At 37.8% G+C, this 27,749-nt stretch overlaps 1 protein-coding gene across 2 annotated transcripts in view; it reads left to right on the plus strand.

Moving 5' to 3' along the window:
- Positions 1-27,397, plus strand: part of LOC114026992 (myocardial zonula adherens protein-like) — a 100,144-nt gene extending 72,747 nt beyond the window's left edge. Inside the window, exons 11-13 of one of the 2 annotated variants that reach the window (XM_027840798.1) lie at positions 18,170-18,253; positions 20,297-20,397; positions 26,442-27,397. In XM_027840798.1, the coding sequence (XP_027696599.1) occupies positions 18,170-18,253; positions 20,297-20,397; positions 26,442-26,550 (294 nt within the window). In that variant the 3' untranslated portion in view covers positions 26,551-27,397. Of the gene's footprint in view, positions 1-1,616; positions 3,153-18,169; positions 18,254-20,296; positions 20,398-26,441 lie in introns of those variants that run through there. The other variant, XM_027840799.1, reaches the window with a different exon arrangement.
- The last annotated feature ends 352 nt before the right edge of the window (positions 27,398-27,749 follow it).

Below are 27,749 nucleotides of genomic sequence, written 5' to 3' on the forward strand. Positions count from 1 at the left end.
AGGCTGTCCAGATAGATTGAGAGTGAAGATTTTTCTCAAGTAGAATGTGTGTCATGTTTAACAGGAAGCAGAGATCAGGTGGAATACAACATAACCTGTTCCTGTATGAACTATACCTAGGGATTACCAATACCTGAACATGATTTGTTTGTCCTCTTTGGACTCTGGTCCCCCAGGACAAGTACAAGTGTCTCCCCATCTCTTCCCCCACTAATTTAAAATATTCAGGAAGTGTCTGTGAAAGTTGGCTGTTCTACAGCTTCTTAGGAAGGGAATAGAGCCTTGTGGTGGAGGCACCTGCCTGTAATCCTCACTCCTGGGGAGGCTGAGGTTGGTGGATCACTTGCACTTAGGAATTCTGAACTGCAGGAAGAATAAAACTGATCAGGTGTCCACACTGAGTGTGGCACCAGTATGGTGAGCCCCAAGGAGTGGTGGGGGCAGGCAGTGTGCTCCGGGCTGTGAAAGAGGGGCAGACTGCCCAAGTTGCAAATGGAACACGTCAGAGTTACCCTTTGTATCACAAGTGGGGTCAGAATCAGGGTTGTGCTGTGTGGAGTTAATGCACCTTTAGTGTGGGTGAGATGGGGAGACAATCCGAAAGAAAGAAAAGGAAAGGAAGGAGGAAAGAAAGAAATTCAAAGTAATTCAGGTCTTGATTTCTTTTTTCTTAAGTATCAAAATGAAATACACCTTTGCACAATTTCTGAGTTGTTTTTCATAGAATAAGCTAGAAGGGACCTTAGAAGTCATCTAGTTATCTGGAATTCTTAATCTGAGGCATTGGTTTCCTCTATAACTCTATGTATTTGATTTTAAAGCATTATTCTGAGGAGCCCATAGACTTCCCCAGACTGCCAAAGGTGTCTATGATACAAAAAAGTTAAGAATTTCTGATCTAGTCTGACCTCCTCACTCTATAGATGAGGAAAATGAGGTTCAGATTGATGATAGCATCACTGGAGCATGATCTCAGGCTAGAGAGGACATTAGACTTCCTTTACAGAGATGCCAATGTGAAAAGTCTTATGTAGGTAGAAGATATGTGTCCCATACAGAATGGGCATATAATCATTTTGGGTAGAAAAAGACAAGGTTGGACCTACCTGCTACCCATATCACAAAGGCATTTTTTTAGAGTATTTATTTTTTTCTTTTGAGGCCTTAAAAACTAAATCTGGCTTTTTTGGATAGCTTTTCTTAACTCTTCTTCTGTCTATATATTGCTACTGATCTTCAATACTTTTCATCTTCAAAATCTCCCTTATCCATAACATTTGTGCACACAAGCATTCTTTTGTTCTGTTTCTTTTTCCTCTACATTTTTTTTTTTACATAATTCCTTGACACACACAGTCATTTGAAGGCCCTTACCAATACAAGTTGTACAAGCTGAACCATACATGTACTGAATTTCAGACTGTTTATCTTGCCATTGGCCTTGTATTCAGTCTGTTTTTTATTTTCTAAAGATAAAAAATAAAATCTGCATTATCTTTATTGGTCAGAGATTCATGGTCTCATGAATGAATAATTCCATTTTAAATGGGGGAGGGAAAAAGGAAAATTTTCTATAGAATCTAGAACCCTAATCAACTGAATTGAACTGTTTCTAGATCATGTCACACGAGCTCTTCTCCAGATTTAGTCTTCGTTTCTTTGGAAGATGATAAATGGTGACCTGATCTAAGAAGCTTTTCTAATTACCCTGTGATGTACCATATGATGCTGGAAGAATATTCGTGCTGGAGAGGTGACACTTACCCATTGGCATCCAATGGCCAAAATATTAAGGAAATGCCATTAAGAAGAAAAATCCTAGGACTTTTGGTTTTGGGAAAATATCCACGTAGTTAAATACTGCACAGAAGGAAAATTACATCTTGTATGCTGCAAACAGAGAAGTGAAAAAATCTTAAAGACTGATCCTTTGGAATATTTCAGAAACTGTAGGCAGACTTCAAGATTAAAAAAAAGAAAGTTCTCTTATTAAATCTGAAAATGCAAGCAAAAATGGTATTAAGGAAGTGACATTTGGAGGCTGGGTTCCAGACAATCTGTACATGAAAAATAAAAGCTTATGTATAGAAAAAAAGGAATAAATACTTTATCAAGGACATTTCTGATGAGATATGGAAAACCATGTGAAGATGGTATAAGGATCATCAATGTGTCTGATTTTCAAATGGATCTGAGCTGAGGAAATTATCCTTACAAAATCACTCTCAATCCTTCAAGAAAAAAAATAAGCCAAAAAAAGGGCTTATATGATTTTTAGCGGCCAAATAATGTATCTTTAAAATGTGGTGGGTATATGGAAGGCTGTTCTGATGGAATAGACTTAAGAATTGAGCCCTGAATTTTTAAGAAAAAAAATGCTTGATTTGAGGCTGAATTGGATCATTTTCCTCTCTGGACCTCAGGTTTCTCATCTGTAAAATAAGTGTGGCAGGTCTAGAAGGTCTCTAAGGTTCTTCCTAGCTCTAACATTCTGTCACTGATTTGCTTCTGATACTAAGAACATCCTACCAGGCCTGAGGCAGTTCTGCAGTGGAAAGAATGTTAGATTTAGAGTGCAAAGACCCTAGTTTGAATTCTGGCTCCCTCTTTCACTTACTGTGTAGCCTAACTTCTCTGGGCCTCAGTTTACTCATTGATAAAATGAGGGCTTTGGAGTAGATGCCCCTCAAAATCCCTTTCAGCTCTAAGTCTAGCATCCTATGCTCTCTAAAAAGAAAAAATGTATACTTATGCGAAAACAGATGCATTAAATATATTGAAGTAAAATATACTTCGTCTATGCTTTGGATTTTACAGTGTTTCTGAGAGGCAGCAGGGTTTGGCAGAAACCACACTGGGCTTGGGTTCGAATTTCAGTTCTGCAGTTTACTTATTGCATGACCTTGGGCAAGTCATAGAAATTCTTTCGATCTTCATTTCCTCATCTCTAAAATGGAGATAATAATACTTATGTTAACTATCTTACCAGGCAATTATAAAGATTAAATGAGATATCATATGTAAAATGCACTATACCCCTAAAGTCCTGTATAATAGTGATTTTTAGGGAGGCAGTGGTGGTGTAGTAGAAAGAACACTAAAACTATTATAATAGTTAGCATTTATATAGGCATTAAGGTTTGCAAAGTGCTTTACATATGTTACCTCATTTTATCCTCACAACAATTTTGGAAGGCATTTACTTTTATTATCCCTATTTTTACATATGAGGAAACTGAGGGACACACAGGTTAAATTACTTGCCCAGGGTCACATAGCTAGTCCAAGGGAAGATTTCAACTCAGGTTTTCCTAACTCCAGGTCCAACATTTTATTCACCACATCTCCTAGATGCCTAAGAGTTCTTGTTATCTTTGTGACTTTGGATGAGTCATTTAATTAGCATCTCTGAACTTGTTTCCTCATCAGTAAAGTGAGGGGAAGTGTCATCAGAATAGATAATCTAGCTTTAATGTTATTTGATTTCCTAAAGAAACAAAACAAGTTGGCATGAAGTAGTATCTTACTCAACCTCACAATATTCTCGTGGAGTAAGTGGGTGGTATTTTCTCAAGTTAAGAGAGTGAGACTTGGAATAATAGTCAGTTAATAAACATTTATTAAGCACCTACTATATGCCAGGTACTGTGCTAAGCACTGGAGATACAAAGAAAGGCAAAAAGCACTCCCTTTTCTCAGGAATCTCCCAGTCTAATGGAGGAGGAAGAAATGGAATAAAGAAATGAGGTAGATTTAAATAATTGATGATTAGCATCTGACCTGCAAATGAAGGGACTATATCTAAATTATCTAGAAATCTTGTGAATGCCTCAGTGGCAGACTCGATGTACCATGCTCCTTCCTAAGCATCCATCCTTGGATTTTCCTTTAAATTTCATTGACCAGTGTAAATGAGGAGAGGAAGTGTTGCTTAATGGATAGAGACTTGGCCTTGGATTTAGGAAGACCTGAGTGGAAGTCCTTCTGATACATCCCTGGCAAATCTCTTAACTATTCATGCCCTGAAGTCACTCTTTAAGACCAAATTGCTGATGTCTTGATCTGGATTGGTAAAGAAAGTTGCTTTTGATGAAATCACAGGTCTGAACAAACACAACCACACAAAAGTGAGGGATAGGTTCAGAAGGCAGAGAAGTGAATGATTTGCACAGTAAAGTGCAGCTAAGTGGCTCTGTGGATAGAGCGCCAGGCCTGGAGTCTTCCTGAGTTCAAATACAGCCTCAGATACCAGCTGTGTAACCCTGGGCAAGGCACTTGTTTGCCTCAGTTTCCTCACCTGTCAAATGAGCTGGAGAAGGAGATGGCAAACCATTCCAGTATCTTTGCCAAGAAAACCTCAAATGGGGTAACAAAGAGTCAGACGTGACTGAAAAATAACTAAACAACCAACTAAAAAGGATGACAGTAACATCATAGAATGTTTAAACTGGGAGGGATCTCACAGATGATCAAAATACATGAATGAGGAAACTGAGGCCCAGAGAAATGAAGAGACTTGCTATGGTCACTCAGATGTTATTGCAAATATTATTACATTAAGTTCAAATGTAAGCTCCTTGAGGGCAGCACCTATTATATTTTTGTCTTTGTATCCTCAGTAACTAGTACAGTACCTGGTATACAGTAGGTGCTTAAAATGCTTGTTGATAGATTAGTTGACCCAACTAACCTTTTTATTATATAAGAGGGCCAAGATTAGGTGGAGCAGTGTATAGAGTGCTGGGCCTGGAGCCAGGAAGACTCATCTCTCTGAGTTCAAATCTGGCCTCAAACACTTACTTGTTGTGTGACCCTGGGCAAGTCACTTAACCTTGTTTGCCTCAGTTTCCTCATCCATAAAATGAGCTGGAGAAGGATATGGCAAATCATTCCAGTGTCTTTGCCAAGAAAGCCCCAAATGGGGTCACAAAGAGTCAGACACGACTGAAATAATTCAACAGCCGCTACTAAAAGCACCAAGACATTGTAAACCGCAAATTTGTTATGACATATTCAGTTTAGATATTTATAAATTTAAGTAAGAATATGAGACGTTTGTGTTGAAAATAATGATTCTACTGTAGTATTGTTTCCTACAGTTTCTCTAGTAGTTTATCTTTTCTGCCTTGATTTTTCTTCAGTGTCTCCGGTGGTGAAATTTCCATTGTTTATCTTGCTAGTATAATTTATTAGAGTCATAGAAAGAAATAAGTGCCATGAGCCTTGTGGAGAATGTACCTGAACCCAATGACTATGAAAACATTCTTGTTCAAATCTTGCCTCCAATGCTTACTACTTATGTACACATAGAAAAGTCACCATAGGGGCAGCTAGGTGGCACAGTGGATAGAGCACAGGCCCTGAAGTCAGGAGGACCTGAGTTCAAATTCGGCCTCAGACCAAACACTTGACACTTACTAGCTGAGTGACCCTGAGCAAGTCACTTAACCCCAATTGCAAAAAAAAAAAAAAGTCACCATAGCCCCCTGAGCTTCAGTTCCCTCATCTGACCTAAGGGGGTTGGGTGTTGGACGAGACTGCCTCTGAGGTAACTACTATGTAAGTGTCCAAGGCTGGATATGAACTCAGATCTTTCTGTCTCTGGGCCCAGAACTCTATCTACTCTACCATCTAGCTCCCTGGTAGCTTTAAATCCCCTGCTCTGAGGAGGACCTAAGATTCTACTGGCTCTAACCACTTCAAAGATATTTCTAGTGTCCCTGATCCTACTTCAGTCAAGGGCAGGGTTTTCTTATAGGCCCTTTGCCATTTTTTTTTTTTAGTTATGTTCACCTCCTTTGAGTTCAGGGCACACCCAGCAGCAACTACAGAAGACAGAATCCAGCCCTGCTGATGCTGCATTGGCTGATTTTCTGACCTCCAGGGTGCTGAAACCTACTTCCTTTTGCCTGAAGGGACTCCCCTAGGCTTGACCCATTATCTGCTTGAGTACTATTGCTTAGCAAAATTCTGATCTTTGTCATTGCTAGTCACATCCCAGTATGAGGTTGCCACTAAAAAATATTTATATATAAAGAATTTTTAGTAAATAGAAATATTAAAATTCTAAATGCCAGGATTTGGCATGGTCTTGTTCTTAGCTTGATGTTTAAATATTAACATATTTTACTTAAAGTATGAAGTTTACAATCAATGCCAGAAATATTTATATGTAAGCCTGGTGTGTGTGTGTGTGTGTGTGGGTGTGTGTGTGGGTGTGGGTGTGGGTGTGATGGAAGGCAATAGAGGTAGCTAGGTGGCACAGTGGATAAAGCCCTGGGCCTGGAGTCAGGAAGACTTGAATTCAAATCCATTGTCAGACACTTAAGACACTAGCTGTGTCACACTAACTGTCATCTGGGCAAGTCATCTGACCTCTGTTTTCCTTAGTTTCCTCAACTGTAAAATGGGGATAATAGTAGCACCTACCTCACAGGGTTGTTGTGAGGATCAAATGAGATATTTGTAAAGCACTTAGCACAGTGCATGGTACATAGTAAGCACTATAAAAATGCTTATTCTTTTCCCCCTTCCCTTTCCCTACTGCAACTTCATTTTATGAAGTATATGTAAATATAGATGTTGTTCATATTGTTCTTTTAAAGCTGGACATGTTTTCCTTGCAAATGTTATTAAATAAACTCCATTGTTCTACAGATTAGTTGCTCTTTGGGCTCCAAATATATCCAGAAGGACAAATATATCTAGAAGGTTCAAACTCTTCCTATGAAAGCAGGGGACCACAGGAGTAAGCCATCAATATCACTTAAGCATTGAGGCACTTCTTGTAGGACATGCCAATGAGATGAATGTTGTTATGGCCACTTACAGCTCTTGTATATCCCTTGGGGAATGTGGTCCCTAATCATCCATAGAATATCCAATCTAGGAGCCAGCAGGGGTGATGGAGGAAGGTGGGGAGTTTAGCTTGGGCTAAATGCAGTGATGAGGTCTCACTGGTACACACTGAACAAGAACCCCTTTGCCTTGGGGTGGGGAAGGTGGCAGAGTGTTGTGGTGAATAGAATGCTGGAGTTGGTGTCAGGAAGACTGAGACACTTGGTAACAGCATGATCCTGGGTGAGTCATTATATTTCTCGGAAGATATTGAACTCAGTGATGTTTAAGTTCTCCTCCAGTTCTAATAATGTGGGCCTAGAACTTTTAGTAGCATTGTTGAAACATTCTTCTCAGGCACCTCCCATAGGAGATGCCTGTTCTATTCTCTGATCCTTTCTTCTATCACTGATTTATGGAAAATAGTAATTCTATACATGTGAATATTGTGTATGATTAAAAAGAGAGCAAAAAGGAAAACTTGATAGCAGTACATACATTCATTGGAAATATGCAGACTTGCCCACCTGAGTCTGAAACAATCTTGTCTCAAGAAATTTCACAACTGCTGCAACTGAATCCCAAGAAATTTGCATTCGCCGCCTGTGAGAGCAGGGATAGAAGAGCTTGACACAAGCTTTTCCCACTTCTTCCTCTCAAGGAAATGACAATAAGCAACCGATTTAAACAATAAACCCTTTCTAAATTTAGATAACAATCATCCATAATTCCTTTTCAGTATAGCTTATGGCGTAGACAACAATGTTACAACCTCAGGTAGATGTTGATATTTGACTAAATGTCCTCATTGGGAGGAGAGCACAGTGTGAAACAGGGGAGTCAAAAAACTTTGGCCGTTTCTAATTGATTTACTGATATTAATTTCAGTCACAACATTTTAAAAAACTCGACCAATTCCTGGAAAATGACACAACATGCTATTAAAAAATGGATAAAAAAATGGAAACCATTCACTGAGAGCTCCCTTTTCTCCCCTTCTCTCCTCATTTCACATCACTCAGATTTCTTCCAAAAATCTCTTTCTCTCAGCCTTGTCTCACAAGAAGCGGCTCTTCTTGCTAAGATGAACCCATCTATATTCCCTTGATCTCATTCTATCCCATCTCTAGAAGATGATGCCATCTGTCATCTCCTCTTTCACACTTAACTTCAATCTCTGTCTATTGATTGGTTCCCTACTGGCTAAAAATACACCTGTGTCTTCTTCCTTGATCCTTCTACACCTGCGAGTGATGGTATCTCTTCTCTTTTTTTGTGACTAAACGTCTTGAGAAGGCTGTCTACAAGCAATGCCTCTACTTTCTCTCCTCTCCCTCTCTTCTGAACTCTGCAATTTTGCTTCCAGCCTCATCATTCAGCTGAAACTCTCTCTCCAAAGTGTAAATGATCTCTTAATTGCTAAATCTAATGGTCTTTTCTCAACCCTTATCCTTCTTGCATTCTTTGTAGCCTTTGGATTATTGATTCTTCTATTCTCCTTGATATTCTCTTCTTTCCAGCAATTTTTTTTATGGCACTTCTTTCTCCTGGTTCTCCTCCTACCTTTCTAATTCCTTTCAGTCTCTTTTGCTGGATCTTCATCTCAGTCACACCCACTCACTATAGGTGTCCCCTAAGGCTCTGTCCTGTATTCTTTTCTCTTTCTATAGTTGTCTCAGCTCCCATGTATTCAACTATCATCTCTATGTAGATGATTCTCAGACCTATTTATTCAGCTGTAACCTCCAAATTCACAACTCTAATTACCTATTGATATCTTGAGCTAAATGTTTAGTAGATGTCTTCAACTTAACATGTCCAAAACCAGATTTATTATCTTTTCCCCCCAAATCCTCTTTCTTCCTAACTTCCTTATTATGGTGGAGGGTTCCGCCATCCCCTCAGGCACCTGGGTTTACAATCTAGGTGTCATTCTCAGTTCCTCACCTCCACACCCTTCCCCAAACCCAATCAGTTGCCAAGTCCTGTCATTTCTACCTTTATAACATCTCTTGTATATGCTCCATATCTCTTCTGTCACTGTCACCACCCTCTTATCATCTTATATCTAGACTATTGCAATAGCCTTCTGGTTGGTCTCCTCATCTCTAATTTCTCCCCACTCTAGTTCATCCATTCAGCCATCAAATTGATCTTCCTTAAGTATGAGTCTGACAACATCAATCCTCCCCCTATTCCTCCATTCTGAGATTCCTTCTAGTTCTAAATCTAAGATTATGTATCATATCACTTATGCCCTTTCCACCTCTATCTACTATATGACTTTTTCAGTACCAGGTCTTGATTTCCTGAAAATTGGGTGAAAAATACGATGGGGCTGGCAGTTAGTCCCATATGCACAATCTCCATGCAATCAGGGAGGAGATGGAGTGATGTCTCGGAAAAATTGATGGCCTATTGAGTTTCTGTACTGGGAACTTGTTGGAGGTGGAGGGGGTAAAGGCACTTCTTATGAAAAGGAGATGTTAAAGAAAAGCAAATGAATAGAAGTTATGGCAAGGGACAGGTCACTTTTCCCATAAACCAAATCCTGATTATGATCCTTGGGTGCCCTAAATCAGTGGTGTCAGCCCCAAGGGCTGCATATTGATTTAGAAGACCACAAATTAACATTATCTATGCTATATTGTATTTTTATTTACTTTCTCAATTACATTTTAATCTGCTTCAGTCATGAGTTTGACACCTCTGTTCTAAACTGAACATGTATTCTTTCTCAGGGCTGCAGCCCCTTGGAAGAGAGACTTTCTGTACAAGTCCCAATACAGGTTCTTAAGCTGGGGTCCATGGATGCCAGGGGGTCAGGGGATAGGTTTCAGGGAGACATGAACTTGGATGGCAAAAAATTACATCTTAATTTCAATTTAATTTCCTTTGAATTTTATTTTGTACATTTAAAATATTATTTTAAGAAGGGGTCTATAGGCTTCACTAGGCTGCCAACAGGGTCTGTGACACAGAAGAGGTTAAGAAGTTATTGCATCTAGGCCCTGACCTCAAAGGCTTTAAAGTATCTTTTCCTCCATTATTCAGCAGTAGTTTTATGGGTCACTTTGTAAGCGAAACATTCAATAGATGTTTGGAAACTAAAGGAATTCCATCCCCCCCCCCAAAAAAGGCTAAAGAGACAGAGAAGGGATAAGGGGAAAAAGCGATTTACCTCTTCTCTATTCAAAGTATCAAAAGGAATGCATTTATAGAGATCTCCATCTTCCCCCATCCTGCATTATTAGGTTCTCAAGTGTTTAACATTTTGCAAAGCTGGTATAAGTAGACCCAGATCACCCCCTCACTCAGAGATCACTCTGTCACCCAGATCTATTTTTAAGCTAGTCCAGTTTCAGAGTACAAGTAGATCTTTTATGTATGAGTAGCCCCTTACTGTGATGATTGTAAGTGCCCCCTCCTTACCTTTATGAGGTTAAATCTGAGTGTTAGGCAGTGTTTGGGGGGATGAAACAATCTTTTACAAGAAATTCAGGGACAGAACAATTCTGACAACATAGGGAGAACTACCATTTTCCTCTTTTTGGTGTCTATATATTCTCTATGTCCAAGCCATAAAACCAATTTATACCTCTTTGTATCACTCTTATACACCTAAGGATGATTTTTAGGTGCTCCAGAGAATTGGACTTAATATTTTGTGTTGCCCACTTTAAAAAGAAGTAGACATATCATGAGTCTAAAATAAAAGTCAAACAAAAGTGGATTATTTTACCTTGGAAGTCAGTTTCATCTTGAACCCTTCAAATGGCATAATTCTATTACTGTACATTACTCGGAACTTAATAGAAAAAATTGATTAAAATATGAGCACTGTTCGTTGTATGTGCCCTGGCTGAATGCCACAAGACACATTAATTGAAAATGAATTTTCAGAAACCCAATCAGGCATCATGAAGATGAAAAATGTACCTTTTTACCCCTTTCTTTCATTGATTTTTCATTTTCCCCTCTTAACTTCATTTAGCAATTTTTCAGTTTCATTTTGTTCTTGCTTTAATTCATTCCATCCTTTTCCTCTCAATTGGGGTATTATAACTTTTTTTCCCTCCTTGTTAAGCTACTTTCTTATAGTTTATTATAGCAGGGCAAATTCTGATAACTTAATAGCTGACTTATTTCTCCCCATATGGTTTATTTCAGAAAAAGAGTTTAATACTTACATTATTTTTTAAACTTGCATCCTGAGGTCATTTTTATCATGAGGATTCCATTTTTAATATAAAAATAAACCCTTAAAACATAATTATTTTAATATAATTAAGGGCAGACACAAAAATGAAACCTTTCCTGTGAAGAGATTGAAATATGGATTAGTTATTATAGGTGGAAGTGTCTTAAAAGTGGTTTGAGTGAGGTTTGGGGTACAGGACAAGGAAGGGCAGGGCACCGCTGGACAAATAGCATGAGAAGGAATTCAGCAGAAAGAAAAGCTCCTTATTGAGGGGAAATATAATAAGGGGCAGTCAGGGAGGATGGAAACAGATCAGGTCCTTAGGGATCTTTGGGAGAAATAGGGTACCCCAAACCCAAACAAGGGTTGAGTCCAGTGAGACCAGGCATTGGGGGGAAAGAGGGGAAGCCTGGACCTGAAGTACAGGTAAGGTTTGGGGACTGGAGCTGATTCATGCTTGGGGGTGGGGGATGGGGTTGAACATCTGAAGAATTGGTAACTGGTTAGGGGATTTGAACCTACCAGGATGCAGAGTAGTACAGTGGATAGAATGCTGGCCTGGAGTCAGAAAGACTGGTTTCCTAAGTTCAAATTTGGTCTCAAACACTTACTAGCTGTGTGACTCTAGGCAAGTCACTTAGCCTTGTTTGCCTCAGTTTCCTATTCTGTAAAATGAGCTGGAGAAGGAAATGGTAAACTACTCCAGTATCTTTGCCAAGAAAATCCCAAATGGGAGTTTTTTCGTGACTGAAATGAATGAACAATAACAACGCTATAGAAGTGATATTTACCAATTAGGCACCTGCGGTATGTGATAAAGCTGAAGTACAACATTCATTTCCTGCTTTATGATAAAACTATCTATTATTGAGACTAAGCACTCATCATTCATTACTAGTGGCCAAAAATGTCTCTCAAAATCCTATATCAAGTGTTATATTACACTTGATACTCCTATGATCTTTTATTTTCACAAGCTTAGGTACTTGAGCTAAATTTCATTTACATTGGAGAACTGGATAGTAATCATAATGCTGAATTATAGAGTTACATCATGATCTGACACATATGAAGAGGGATCAAATAGTGGTTCCACTATTTATTAACTGGGTAACCCTGGGCAAATCATTTGAATTTCCTGGGCCTCAGTTTCTATAAATTATAATTTCTATAAAATTAAGGAGTTGGACTAAGTGACCTCCAAGGTTCATTTCAGCTCTAAATTTATGATCCTAAGTCTCAGATAACTAAAAACTTGTATGACTATTCCGTGAGACTAAAAGTTGCCTTGGGCAGTTAGGTGGTGGTGCAGTGGATAGGTCATTGGGCATGCAATCAGGAAGATGAATCTTCCTGAGTTCTAATCTGGCCGCAGATACTAGCTGTGTGATCCTGGGCAAGTCACTTAACCCTGTTTGTCTCCGTTTCCTCATCTGTAAAGTGAGCTGGAGGAAGAAAAGACAAATCACTCCAGTATCTTTGTCAAGAAAAGTTAGGGTTGGACACCACTGAACAACAACAACAAAAAAGTTGCCTCATCACAGACTTGTGATGAAGCTACTTTACATTTTTACTTTTAGAAACTTGTGAAATTGGTTGTTTATAAATATTTTCTTCTGCTAGAGATGCAAGCTTTTTTAGAAATCCATTCAAATTAATTCATTAAAGCAGTCTGGATTCTATTTATATTTTATAAATATAAAAGGGTCAGGGTGGTAGGTACAATTTCAACATCTAGAAGAAATACTATTACATTTAAATTACACTTTTACCTGTTTCTTAGTGGAGATTGAGTTTAGTGCCTTGTCCCCTCTGCCTTGGCCATTGAGAGAAAGAAGACCCTGAGGAGAGGGGAACAGCAGTAAATCTTCACAATTGATAAGATGGCTAGATGGGCAGATTAAGGCAGTTCCCTTAATTAGCTAAAATAGGATAAAGCTGTTGGCAACTAGGCAAAGCTGGTTTTTGACATGAAAATGACTTGATTTCCTAGAAATGAAATCCTAGAAGCTTGTACCATGCCCACAAGGAGTCCAACTACAACATAAAGATTCAGAGTTAGTTATAAATGATCATTCTAATCAGAACTGGGAACGAGACAAAGGCTAGGTAAACCTGTGCTTTATAAGAGTTTAGCTTAGTGAGAAAGGTTTTAAATTGTACCTAGGTATTTTTTGCTTTAGAAACTTGCTTTCTAAGGCTTTGCTAGTCAATGTTTAAACTCGACTGTTTTTAAGGGGGTCTTTTAAAAATTTTTTTTTAGAAAAATAATCCAACAAAACCCGGAAAGAAAAATCTGAAAAAATCCATGGTTCTAATGTCTTTCAGGCCTGGTAGCTTATAACAAGCCACCTACTACCACTTGGTGGCAGCTTAACCTAATTGGAGACTCCTTTCTTTTGACTGTTGAATAAACCTGTTTAAATTTAGATAGGAAACCTAAACTAATAAAGTGATTACTGCAAATAGGCATGCTGGTAATGTGCTGCCCCAGATTGTAATCACAGAATTCTTGGGATTATAGATCCAAGAGATGTCCAGCACTTCTGGGCTTCCTCACAAGTTCTGCCCCAGCTGAGGTTAGCCACTGAAATTCAAGACAGGCTTTCTAAGTGTGGGCCTTCTCTAGTTCAAGTCATCTATTCCAATCATCACAGGAAAGGTTAAGTAAGGAAGGCATGATCAGATTATACTTCTTGGGATCAGCCTTAATGAGAATGGATACCTTTAAAAATACCAAAAATTGAGCTACTTTCCCGGTGAATAGTCCAACTTCTGCTTTTCCCCATCTCCTTTCTCTTCCTTTTAGTTCACCAGAAATTTAATATCATTCTAACCTTACATGATTATTTTTCACTGCACTGCTTCCCTTTACTCAAAAGGTGGTGTGGCTTGTCTTTTTAAAATTAAAGTTTTTTTTAATAGCTTTTTGTGAGAGGTAGGTAGGTGTTACAAAGGTTAGACTGCTAGACTTGGAGCAAGAAGATCTGAGTTTAAGCCTTGCCTCTGAAACTTACTAGTTGTGTGACCCTGAGGAAATCATTTAATCTTTGTCTCAGGTTCTTCATCTGTAAAATGGGAGTAATAATAGCACATACCTTGCAAGTTTGTTGGGAGGATCAAATGAGGTACTGATGGGGCAAAGTAAATTTGTAAAGCACTTAGTAAATTTTAAAGTGGGGCAGCTAGGTGATGCAGTGGATAGAGTGCGGGGCCTGGAGTCAGGAAGACCTGAGTTCAGTTTTGTCTTCAGACATTTGACACTTACTAGCTGTGTGACCCTGGAGAAATCATGTAACCCTGTTTGCCTCAGTTTCCTCACCTGTAAAATAAACTGGAGAAGGAAATGGCAAACCATTCCAGGATCTTTGCCAAGACATGACTGAAACAAATGAACAACAACAAACTTTAAAGTGCTATATGAATAATATTATTGCTGTTGTTCTGTATTTGGAGATACTCTAGTTCTCATAAAACCAATATTGATGATTGTTGCCTTAAACTAATACATCCTTCCCTTGTGTGCCAGGATATTCCTGCTTTCTATTAGTATTTTTAGGGATAGTGTATTAGAACAATATATCATTTCCAAACTATCATGTGGTTTAGAGATTACAAAAAAAAAACTTTGAAAGGAATTCTCTTATAAGAGCAAGAGATTTTAAACTTGGGGTCATAGAAAGAGTACTAACCAGACATGTGATCTTTAGCAAGTAGCTTTGTTTCTCTAGACCTCAGTTTCTTCATCTGTCAAATAAGAGGCTTGGATTGAATTGTCCTCTCAGGTCATTTCTAATTCTACGACTTTGTGACTTTGTTCAAACATTTTGAAGCCTTGAGGTTTCTGGAACATACACACACACACACACACACATACACACACACACACATTTATACCTATATATATACACACACACATATACATATACACATATATGTATATATACACACACACATATGCATACACACACACGCATACACACACATACATATATACCTATATATATGTATGTATATATACACACACACATATGCATACACACACACACACACACACACGAAACTAGGTATGTCACTAAGGTATTTGCTAAGGCACAGTCCAAAGACACTGAAGCAAGCAAACATAATGATACTACCATTTTCTAATTCTATCACATTTGATAATAATAGCGGATAATAGGTAAGATTTACATAGCACCTTGAAGTTTCCAAATCACTTTACATTTGACTTTTCCATCATGTCAGTGTATTTCCCAATTCATGTCAGCACTAACTGCCTCAAACAGGTAATTTTCATTGTATACCATCATTGAAATCCCTCAAAGGGAGAAAGCAAATTAGGATGAACAAAATTCCTTTGGCACAATAGGATAATGCATATTTGCAGAAAAACATTGGAACTTTATCCTGAGTGTCTTCAAAACCCCAAACTCTGAGAATTCCTCTCTTCCCAGTATGAAGCTGACTCCTGTTTTCAGTCTTCTAGCTGTTGTTCCGTCTGTACTCCTGGTCTGCCCGGTTTTCTTCTTTCATCAGTTCCCTAAGTCTATATACATAGCTCTATCATATTTATAAAGTAAGCAGCTCATTAGTCATCCCTAAGTAGTTTTCTATCTTATTGGGTAAATGTTCTTAAAACATATCTGTTGCCTGCCTTACTTATTCTTGAAAATTCTCCCTATTCAGAACCATTTTTCTTATCCAGTAAAGGCACTGAAAAGAAATTGAATTTTAAAAACAAATAGAAAAGAATTATTAGGGACAAGATAACATTGCTGTTGTTGTTTTTCAGTCATTTTCTGTCACATCTGACTCTTCACAACACCATTTGGGGTTTTTTTGGCAGAGATACTAGAGGGATTTGCCATTTCCTTCTCTAATTCATTTTATAGTTGAGGAAATTGAGACAAAGAGGGTTAAGAGACTTACCCAGGGTCACACAACTAGCAAGTGTCTGAGGCTGTATTTGAACTCAGGTTTTCCTGAGTCTAGGCCCAGTGCTCTAACCACTCTATTACCTCCTGCCAAGACAACATTTCATTAAAATAAAATTGTGTTCAACAAAAACTAATAATCAAAAGAAAAATAACATTCCTAAAATATAAAAAATAAAAATTTGACATCTAAACTATATAAAGGAACTGTTAATGTTAATGTACAAAACAACTTTGATGTCAAAGGCTATGAACAGTTTTCAAAAGAGAAATGTAAATCTTTAATAATCACTTGCAAAATGCTCAACCTTAATAATCAAACAAGCACAATTTTAAAATTTTAAAAGCAATTTAAGAAATTTAAAAGCAATAAAAGGCATTCCTGGTTGAGCTGTGGGAAAACAGGTACAATTATTCAATTGCTGGCAGAATAGCAAACTTACAGCATTTTTTTGAAGTACAATCTGGCAGTCTTCATTATGGGGTATTCAAACAATCTTCTTCTTTGCTTCAATAATTCCATTTCTGGGAATATATTCTCAAAGTATTATCAAAAACAAATGAAAAGAGCTGTTAAAATTGTTCATAGCAGTATCATTAATAATCACAAAGAATACAATCTAAATGTCCAACAATTGGGAAATGGTTAAATACATTGTGATACATTAACGTAATGGATTTCTGCAATGCAATTAAGATAAAGTATGAGTACTATTTTTAAAAAGCTGGAAAGAACTTTATGAAATGAAACAGAGTTAAAAAAAAAAAAGCAGAACCCAAAGAACAAAGGACACACTGACAGACCATCTGAAAAAAAGACTAAATAGTAGCAAGAGGATAAACAGAAATCCTGGTGGAGATTTAGAAAGAGTGACTGAAAAGCTAAATTTTATCAATTAAAATTGCCTTATTTAAATATAAATAGTTAAAAAGCAATCTTAATTAGTCATATTATTGCTTAATATTGTTTATAGCAAATCATAAGAAATAAACTTTAAGCTCTTAGAGAATGAATTATCCTACTTCTTTACATCCCTCTATCATAGAGCATTTATCACGAGGTTACACATTTAGGAAGTGCTTTATAAATACTTAACGAATTTTCCTTTCAGAATATTTAATGGACTTTTTCAAAGAATTTGTAAAATGCAATGTTCTATAAAAGAAGGAAAATATGAAAAATAATGTCAAGTACAAGGTTTTAAAAACTAGGTAATTAAAAACATTTGGAGGGAGAAATAATCAAGTTTCATGCATGGTCTTATTGTTGGTGTTTTTTTAAAATGTTATTGATGGCTACTGAAAAGCTAGTAGGTTCAAAAAAGCAACACACGTTTACTGGGCATTGGTACCATACTTGGCAGAGTGGTTCTCAGTCATATCCTGTGGGAAATCCATCGAACTATATGCTAAGAAACTATAAGCAAAGAAATCAACAAAGTCTCTACTATTTCGGACCTTATAGTTAGTAAGGGGGAGAAGAGACTTGCACCCAAGAAACAAATTAGAACAATTCATGACAAAGAGATAATCAAATATTAAATTCTTCTCACTGAATGAGAAGTACCATAGAAACTTAGAGGAAGGAATCGTCAATGGGAACCAGAATCATCAGGAAAGACTTTATGCAAGATGGAGCAGGACGTTAGATGACTTCGAAGGATGAGATTTAGGGAATTTGGGGTACAATAAAAGCTAACCACAGAATTAGGAATTTTCAGCAGTCAGTTTAATTCTTATCTCCAATTTCTGTGTAAATAGCCCTTGAGATATATCCATGAAGACTTAGCCAAACCAACTTGCTAGGTTTTCCTCTTCTTACCAAAGTGTAGACTCTTTGAAGCATCTAGGTACCAAAGTGGATAGAGTGCTGGGCCTCGTCAGGAAATCCTGAGTTCAAAACTTGCCTTGGAAACTTACTAGCTGTCTGGTTCTGGGCAAGTCACTTAACCTCCATTGGCTTCAGTTTCCTCAACTGTAAATGGGGATAATAATAATACCTATCTCCCAGGGTTGTTATGAAGATGAAATGAGATAATATTTGTAAAGTGTCAAACATAATGCTTGTGGCAGGTATTATTGTTATTGTTATTATTCAATAAAAATAATTAGGTAGGATTCTCAATCAATTTGCATGTAACTGAATTCTTGCATCTTTTTTGATTAACCATTTAGTACTACTTTTGTTTCTTCACAGGTCGAATCATTAAAGAAAAAAGTGCAACAGAAACAACTATTTATCTTGCAGCTTTTAGAAAAAATATCCTTCTTGGAAGGAGAGGTAAGAATCGATGATTATTTAGGTACAATTTTTCTGTACCATATAACTTTTTGTTACCAGAGTACTAAAATTTAGTTTTCAAATAAATGAAGACTTTTTTGACTCAGAAAATAGATAGCAAATTAACTTTCAATGAAAAAATGAAATTCTGATAATTAATCATTCATCAAAATTATTTTATAAGTTTATGACTCTACCAGTAATGAATGAATGAACATAGCTATTATTCCATAACCCATCTTGGTGATGTTGGCTTTTCTCTTACATGAATTTCTAAACAAGTATGCTAATATGCTGGATAAATATGATAGTGGATTATAAGTCATTTGGTTTTTGCTAGAACTTTAAAATAGTTAATATTCACATTTTTTCCTTTCCTGAATTTATAAATTATCTTATTTTGTCCAGAGGAGGAATAGAACCAGAGAATTAGAAGGAAACTTAAGAGTTCAGATGTACCATTGACAGAAGAAGCTAAAGATCTATTGTTCTATATGCTCTTTCCATTTAAAAAAATCAGCATATATTTTATTTTTATTGATATCTTTTGTTTCTATAACATCTTCATTTCTGAACATGTTCCTCTCCTACCCAGCAAGCCATCCCTTATAACAAAGATTGAAAAAGAAAGTAGGGAAAACAGTTCAGCAGAACCGACCAATACATCTACCAAGCATGACAATACTGAATCTCCCTTAGGAGCTTGGCACAACTCCAGTTCAGGCGCTGGGAACCTGCAGCCTTGAGGCCACATGTGGCCTTCTAGGTCCTTGGGTGTTACCTTTTGACTGAGTTGGGAATACAAACAGGAGAGCAAGACAATCCCTGCCCTCAATTGTGGTAATGAAATGAGTGCTCGATTAGGAGTTGAGGACCTGGGTTCCCATTCTTACTGTTCTACTTCCTACCCATGTGACCTTGGGCAAGTCATTTAACCCCTCTGGGTCTCAGTTCCTAATCTATGAAATGAGAAGTTTGGACCAAGGTCCCTTTGACTCCAAATCTACATCGCTGTGAACCTAGTCTAGTCTAATCCCGTGGTCTCAATAGCAACTGTCAGATCTGAGCCTTAAAATGGAAACTTCTGATTTCAAATTTAGTGACACTCTCATTAATATATTGTCCTGTAATCCTGTGCTCCAATGACATTGGGCTGCTCATTGTTCACATGGAGCGTACAAGTTAGGGCAGTCTCCAGCTCTTTCTTTTGTGCCTAGTAAGCAAAGTTCCTAGATCTGATGTCCACAGTTTCAGCCTATACATTTGTAAATTAATGGATTTAAAATGGCTGCAGTGTTATTTCCTCTCCTTGTGAGTGGTAAAATCCAGATGGAGTTGGAAAAGATGTGTGTATGTACATGTGTGTAAATTTCTATGTCTCTTTGGCTAGTGTCCAGTATTATTCTCCCATAGAGTGTGCATTAGGTGACTGTTTCAGAGCCCATAGATCTGTCATGACCCGTCTGCTGAGAGGGCATCTGGAATGTGTTCTATCCCTCTACACCATTTCCTATTTATCGGGAAGGATGCGGTCTTTTATGTCCCGTAGCTTTGTACGAAAGCTGTGCTAAGATTCAGCTTAATAGCTCATATTCCTTCTTGCAAAACCTGGAGTCTGGGAAAAAAATCTGGAACTCAGATTTCCCATGCCACACGGTGTGGCATCTCTCAGTGCTCTTCTACCACCAGGCCAACTTTTCCACATCAGCTTTCTGAAAAGCAAAAATGAATGTGCTAATTGAACGACAACAGTTCCCTAATTTAAACATTGTTATCTGTTTTATAGACGTGAAAAATCAAGGACCTAACGTATTTCATGTGAAGTCCATCAAGATAGAAACAAGTAACATTTTGGAAAGGCTTCCCCTCCCTCACCCCGGGCCAGGGGCCAAGCATTATGTGTATTTGAAAATAGAAAAATGTACACGTTTATGAGGTGAAACCAGAGAATGAGCACAAGTTGTCTACTATACAGTGGGGGAGGGGAGGAAGAATATTCCCTGCTAAAAACGTTTTTTTCTTGCCCCTTTTCCCCCAATACAGAATAATGAACTACAGAGTAGACTGGACTATTTAATGGAAACACAGCCCAAGACTGAAGTGGAAACCAGAGAGATTGGAGTAGGCTGTGATCTACCACCCAGGTGTTTATGGATTTCTTATTTTCCTAAAAAAATGATCTTCAGTGACTAAAAACAGACAAACACCCACCCCCTATTTCTACTTCAAGGGCAACTAGGTGGCACAGTGAATAGAGTGTTGGGCCTGGAGTCAGGAAGACTCATTTCCTGAGTTCATACCTGGTCTCAGACATTTACTAGTTGTGTGACCTTGGGCAAGTCGCTTAACTCTGTTTGCCTTGGTTTCCTCATCTGTAAAATGAACTGGAGAAGGAAATGGCAAACCACTCTTTTATCTCTGCCAGAGGAGCTGGGTTGAAATCTTGCTTCTCATGCTTCCTACCATTTGATCTTAGGCCAGTCAATTTCATTAGCCCTCAGTTTCTTCATCTGTAAAATAAGGGAGTTGAGCTAGATGGCTACTAAGGTCCTTTCCAGTTCTATATCTATGATCCCATGCTCCTATCATCTTTCCTCTCTATCCTTACTGTACCCCACTCTACCCCACCCCCAAAAAAACATTCAGCAGGATCAGTAAATAAGCCTTTGTAGGGTTTTTGACAAAAAGCAAGCTTGTGTTTTTGCTACTAAAGACGGATGAGGAATTGTGACTGAGCAGTTGTTCCTACCAGGATTTTTTTCTTTCTGTGAACACTTTTCATGTGAACTATCCCAGGAGCACTGATAGATCTTTGTGTAAACAGAGGCATGGGAAGGTGGGAGTTTGGAAGCAGTTAGCAAAAATGTCGTAACAATCACCTCTTATTCCAGGGGGGTGGCGGTGGGGAATTGGTCCTTTTAAGTACAGTGCATCTGATTACTTTTCATTTCTGATCTTCATAACACTTTTGGGCTAAGTAATGAATGAGTCCATTAAACAATTAAATTTAGAAATTTAAGATAAGTCATATAATCACAGGTTTAGAACTGGAAGGGATCTCAGAGCCTATTTAGTCTATCCCCCTTATTTTACCAGTAAAGTGGGGCTCAGAGACATTAAGTGATATGCCCAGTAAATGTAAGAGGCAGTATCTGAACCCATGTCTTCTTGGCAAGTTCAGCACTCTCTCCATTATAGCATACTGTGAGCTCTATTGTGATTCATTCATTTGTATCAAGACTGTGTTCTAGGCTGCCCAGTCCTTGATCTGTTCTACTTGACTCAATGAGTGACCTGCAAAAAGTTGATAAGGTTGTGTTTTGAGATACTAGTGCCTACCCTTGTTGCAAAATGGTGGTGGGAGGGATATGTAGGCCAATTAGCCAGCCTTTTTAGAGCCAGCCAGTCAATCAGTCAATGTGTTAAGTACCTTGTGAGTATAAAAGAAGAAGTCATGATCCCTCCCCACAAGGATCTTATAATTCAACAACAATTTAGTAGTTATTAAGTGCCTGCTATGTGCAAAGCAGTGTAAGACACTAGATACAAAGACAAAATATAAACTAATCGCTGTCCATACACAACATACACACAGATATTTAAGACAAAGTATATAGAATGTGATAATATATGGTATCAAGTATATGAAATGAGATCATATACATAGGGTGCTTTTAATCCTTAAAGCACTGTGTATTGTTTAGTCATTTTCATTCGTGTCTGACTTATTGTGAACCCCTTTGGGGTTTTCTTGGAAAAGATACTGGAGGGGTTTGCCATTTCTTTCTCCAGCTCATTTTATAGATAAGGAAACCAAGGCAAAAAGGGTTAAGTGACTTGCCCAGGGTCACACAGCAGTTAGTGTCTGAGACCAGATTTGAACTCTCCTGACTCCAGGCCTGGTTCACTATCCATTGCACCACCTAGCTACCCCACTATATGTATTAGCTATTATAAATTATTATTTTTAGAAGGTAATATAAAATAATTTCAAAAGAGAGTTTGATATAGAAGTCAGTGCTGACCATTTTATCTTGTCCCATTTACACTTACATGATACATGAATTACCATTTAAAATGCACATTTTATACCATACATTCGACCAACATTGCATCTAGTCACCATATAGCCTTTCCTTTGCAGGTATCTCTTCTTATTTACATTTTCTAGCCTCATTTTTGTCTTGCTTATTTCTCCAGCTGTTTTTCTCTTTTCTCTTATCCTCTCTGATTTCTGATTGTGTTTATTTCAAGTGGTCATTTGTGTTTCTAAAGGAATTCACTAGGCCTGGCACCTCGAGTCCTTGTTTGACAACCTTGTTTGCACTGCTTGTCTCCTTGCAAAACGTGGGGTTTTTCATTATCCTCACATAATTAAAAGGAAATATAAACAGAGTTTAAGTCTGTGCATCATGAATATGTACTACCAAGTGCACAGTAAAAGTTTATCAGAAAATAAGGACTGACCATGGACAAGGACTGTTTTTGAAATCCAAATCTTGGCCACTTTCCTTTCCTTCCTCCCCACCCCCAAGTACCCAAGTGGCTTAGTCTGCACTAATTGACTGCCTAATAAATCCTGTTTGGCTAAGAGGAACACAAAACTATGCCTGAAGCCAATAAATTGTTTGTTTTTAAATTCCCACACTTTAACTTAAAATAAAATCAACTTTTCAATTTGTGTGCCAAAGTTTAGCCTGAAGCTAACTTTTATGGCTAAGTTATGGAACCACAAATCGGTTTTCATAATGGAAGTGCTGACAGACCCATAACTTATGTTAGTAGTGAACCTGGAAGCCACTTTAGTATCTAAAATCGGCTTTTTACATAAGTTTCATATTCACTTTCCGCTGAGCTACATCATAGTGACCTAAATGCCTTGGTCATTCAGTGGTAGATGTTGAAAGCGTGTACAGTGAGCTACATTTTTTAAATTTCCTAAAATTTCATATTCTTCTGGATTTTTAATATGACTCAGGGATGTCAGGTGATAGGTCCCAAGTTGTTTTCAACATTCTAGTGTGTTTTGTGGCTAATATTCTGGCTCCAAACTAACTTGTGTCAGAGAAGGTTTTATAGTCTGTTTTTTCAAAACCAACTTACTTGATCCATTTTTATCGTTATTAAAATTGTCACATGTTTAAGACTGATTTTTGGCTAATGGTTTTGTTTCCCACCAGAAACTAATAGGTAAAATAAAAATGAACTTGATTTTAGAGAAAAGGTTCCTGTGTTGATCAGAATGTATTCTATAAGAGGATATTTTATTAATGATAGATTTAGGACTGAAAAGAACATTAAATGTCAGTGCTACCACTTTACAGATAGGAAAATGGAGGCTCATGTATCTTAAGTGATGTTCCTAACATCAAACAGGGAGTAATGGACTTTGAAAAGGAAAAATACATAAATATATACAAAAAATAACAGTGATTACAGGCTTTTACAAGTCATATTTAGAGAAAAAATTCTAGCTTTTTATTTGGACTAACATGGTATATTTTTCAAAATAGGACAAATCAATCTTTATCTTCCTTGATTTCTCTGCATTTGACACCATTGTCCCTCTGGCTTTTTCAATAAACTCTCCTTCCTTGTCTTCCCTGACATTAAACACTATCTTTCTACTTCTCTAACTTTTCCTTGTCTGTCTCCTTTGCTGGCTGCTCTCCTTCCTCATGGCTGTAATTACTGGTATCTTGGAAAGTTCTTTCCTGAGGCCTCTTCTATTTACTCTCTCTGTACTTTCTCCTTCAGTAATCTCATTGACTAACAGGTACAAGGATCACTTCTATAGGTATTATTTCTATATTTGTATCTCCAGTACTACCCCACATTTATGCCTACCAGACATTTATGACTAGAAGGAATGCCAACACACCGCAAACTCAGTATGTCTAAAGTTGAGGTTATCACTGTCATTCCTAACTGATCCCTCTGCCTCTAGTCTCTTTCCCCTTTGATAATCCTTCAGGCCACCCTCGGATTAATTTTCTTAAATCGTTATTTTTGTCATGTTATTTCTTTGCTCATAAACCTTCAGAAGGGTCCTCGTTACTTAGAAAAATAAAGTTCAGCCTTCTTAGCTTGGCATTCAGACTATCCACAATTTGATCTCAGAGTACATTTCCGAAATCATTTTCAACTAGTTCACTGTATGTGTTCACTTGTTCTCAGTTGTATCTGATTCTTCAAGACCCTACTTGGGGTTTTCTTGGCAAAGATACTGGGGTGGTTTGCCATTTCCTTCTCCAGCTCATTTTACAGATGAAGAACCTGAGGCAAATAAGGTTAAGTGATTTGCCCAGAGTCACACAGCTAGTAAGTGTCTGAGGCCAGATAAGTCTTCCTGGCTCCAGGCCTGGCATTCTATCCACTGTGCCACCTAGCTGCCCTGTCCCTTAGTTGAAAGTTGTGTTCTAATCAGAATGGTATTTTGTCATTTCCTGAACAGATGCCCAGCTCCCTACCTCTACTTCTGCCATTCCTTCTGCATGGAAGGCTTTTTACACTTCCTTCCTTCTCCACCTTCATCCCTTAAAATCCCATCCTAGGTGCCACCTATTTGAGGAAGCCTTCTCTGATCAGCCCCATTAGAAGCGGCCTCTCCCTTTTTTTTTTTTTTGGTTAGTCAATGGAGTTAATTGACTTGCCTAGGGTCACACAGCTAGTGAGTGTTATGTATCTGAGGCCGGATTTGAACTCAGGTCCTCCTGATTCTAGGGCTGGTGCTCTATCCACTGTGCCACCTAGCTGCCCCAGCTTCTCCCTTCTTTACAACAAAAGCAAGAAGCATCTATGAAACTTTTTCTTCATAGTCTGAACAGTGTGAAAGGCTCTGTAGAAAAAAGGTGAAAAAGAATCTCTGCCCTAAAGGAATTTGCATTCTACTGTAGAACATCCTTTGTATTTTGTAACATGCACTGATCACGTACTGGCCTGTAGTTTTGTTAACTGTGTCTGTGTTCCAGCTTGTCATGTACCTCTGTGTTCCACAATGTAGAAAGATGGAAGGAAGAAAGGGAGAGAAGGAAGAAAGGGAGGAAAAAAAAGAAGGAAGGAAGGGAGAGAGGGAGGAAGGAAGGAAGGAAGGAAAAAAGGAAGGGAAGGAGGGAGGAAGGAAGGAAGAAAAGAAGGGAGGAAGGAAAGAAGGGAGGAAAGGAAGGGAGGGAAGGAGGAAGAAAGGAAGGAAGGAAGGAAGGAAGGAAAGGAGGGAGAAAAGGAGGAAGGTAGGAAGAAAAGAAGGGAGGAAAGGGAGGGAAGGAGGAAGAAAGGAAGGGAAGGAAAATGGAGGAAAGAAGAAAAGGAGGGAAGGAGGGAGGAGGGAAAGAGAAAGGAATAAGGAAGGAAAAGAAGGAGGGAGGAAGGGGAAGAGAAAAAGAGGGAGAAAGAAAGGAAGGAAAGGAGAAAGAAAGGTAGGAAAGGAGAAATAAAGGACACATAATTGAACATCCTTGAATTTAATCTACACTCCTACGGAAAAGTGAGAAAACAGATTTAGATAGCCCATCTAATCCTCTCTCCTTATTTCTTTCCCTATCAGGGAAGTCAGTCTCAGAGGGGGAAAAAATGAACTTTTTTTTAAAGGTACCACTTATTAGAAAGCAGCATGTCACCAGAGAGAACGTAACTCCTAACATGTAGCCAGATGACATTCTTGCTTTTTGTTAAAATATTCTGTGTTTTTATTTACTGATCCTGCTTTTCTTTTGGGTGGAGGGAGAGGTGGAATTTGGAAAAGTATGTGAAAGCTGAAAGGAAATATGAAAAATGATAGATTAAAATTGCCAAAGCATATTGTATACCATGCCTAAAATTCTATCTTAAAGTTAGGTATTCATGAAATCTGTTTTTCTCTCATTTTTAACTCAAAGGGGAATAAAGCAACGAAAATAAGATAAAATAACAATATAAAAAGTCCCGTACTCCTTGCTCTGAAAAGGCAACTTTGTGAAACCCCACTCTGAAGCCTGGAAGGTCTACTCCCATAGCTATTTCTTCATTTTATGACCTCTAGGACATTGTTGCTTGAGATAGTTTTTGCTATGTGTATTTTCACTACTGTAATAAGTCACTAAATTTCAAGGGGAATGTCCTTTCTATGGACATTTAATCATTTGAACTCATCAAAGGTACCAGGAGGTTAGCTTTGATCTTCCTAACTTGTTTTTTTTTTTTAATTTCCTAGTCAAACAATTAGGACTCGAGAAATTGTAAGACCTGCTAGGACCTATGCACCATACACAAGAGTAATGGAACTAACTATGAAGAAAGCTGTAACTGAAGCAGACCAATAAGTACATTCATTTCGGAAAAATAAATGCACTGGGACTGCAGCATGAAGTCTGGAAAGGATGGATGTTACTTCCTTGATCCACACGTTTGCATCAATGAGTAGTTGCTAAGATGGAAAGTGAGGTGGAGGTTGGGAGAGAGAAGCAAGAGGGAAGAAACCTGAAGTGCAATATGTCATATTTCAAACACTAAACCCAAATATGCTTACGTGCAGTGTTTTCTGTGATTTTTGATTTACCCACTAAGGTTTTCTTAGTGGGATTCAGTTACAATCTGTTATTTTATTAGATTTGGGTTATTGATAGAGGAAAGGGGCATTAATCAAAAAGTGATTTGTGTTTTTTTTTCATGCCAGGATCACTTGTTACATACACTATGAAGGTTTTATTACCCATAAAGTATTAGGAGTTGATATTTTTCTTTGGTGCGGAGACATTGGTCTATGAAAGAGAAGAAGACTGTCAGACACACTTTCACACTAACGTGGAAATGAAGACTTCTTGGCAGTCAGATGCTGGTGACTGCTGGCCATAGATGTCTGTCTACTGAAGGCTCTGTATTTCACATGAGCCCCTGTGAAGAATGATTCTAATGCCTGGGCAGCCATCTTAAAGCTGGATTCTGGAGCTCCAAAGTCCTTTACAATTCATTTGTGCCTTGTATCTTTCTCATGCCAACTGAAATCACCATATTTATTCCTACCTATAAGCATTTTTCTTTCTCATTTCAACCTGAAAGATAATTTTGTATGTTAAAATTTTTACTAATTTAAGTTTTCAATAACAATTGATGTTTTTTCTTAAGTGAATATTTTATTCAAGCATGTAGTACCTTGGTATTATAACCTCCTGATACATTTATTTAATAAATTCTCTATATTTTGTTCTATTAATTGGTCCTTAGTGCTTCATTTGTGTCCACATTAAAAAGGTAGGAGGCAGAAGAAGAACATCAAATAAAGCTTACCATAAAGCAAAAACAAGGATTTAAACTAATGAAGTCTTTGAAAATAAGAGAAACCTCAAGATGAGATCTTTAAAATCACTGTAATGCATAAGCTTTCCTGCTTTAACTTAGTTACTTGGTTCTGTTAAAAAAAATACTTATTGCTAAAAGGAATGATATTACAGGAGGCATTCCAGTTCCACAGGGACTATACTGTAGTACAGGTGCTCAGTTGACCAGTATGGAAGGCTAGAGT

This window comes from Vombatus ursinus, unplaced genomic scaffold (assembly GCF_900497805.2).
Source record: "Vombatus ursinus unplaced genomic scaffold, bare-nosed wombat genome assembly UNPS02014848.1, whole genome shotgun sequence".
In the NCBI taxonomy this organism is placed as follows: domain Eukaryota; kingdom Metazoa; phylum Chordata; class Mammalia; order Diprotodontia; family Vombatidae; genus Vombatus; species Vombatus ursinus.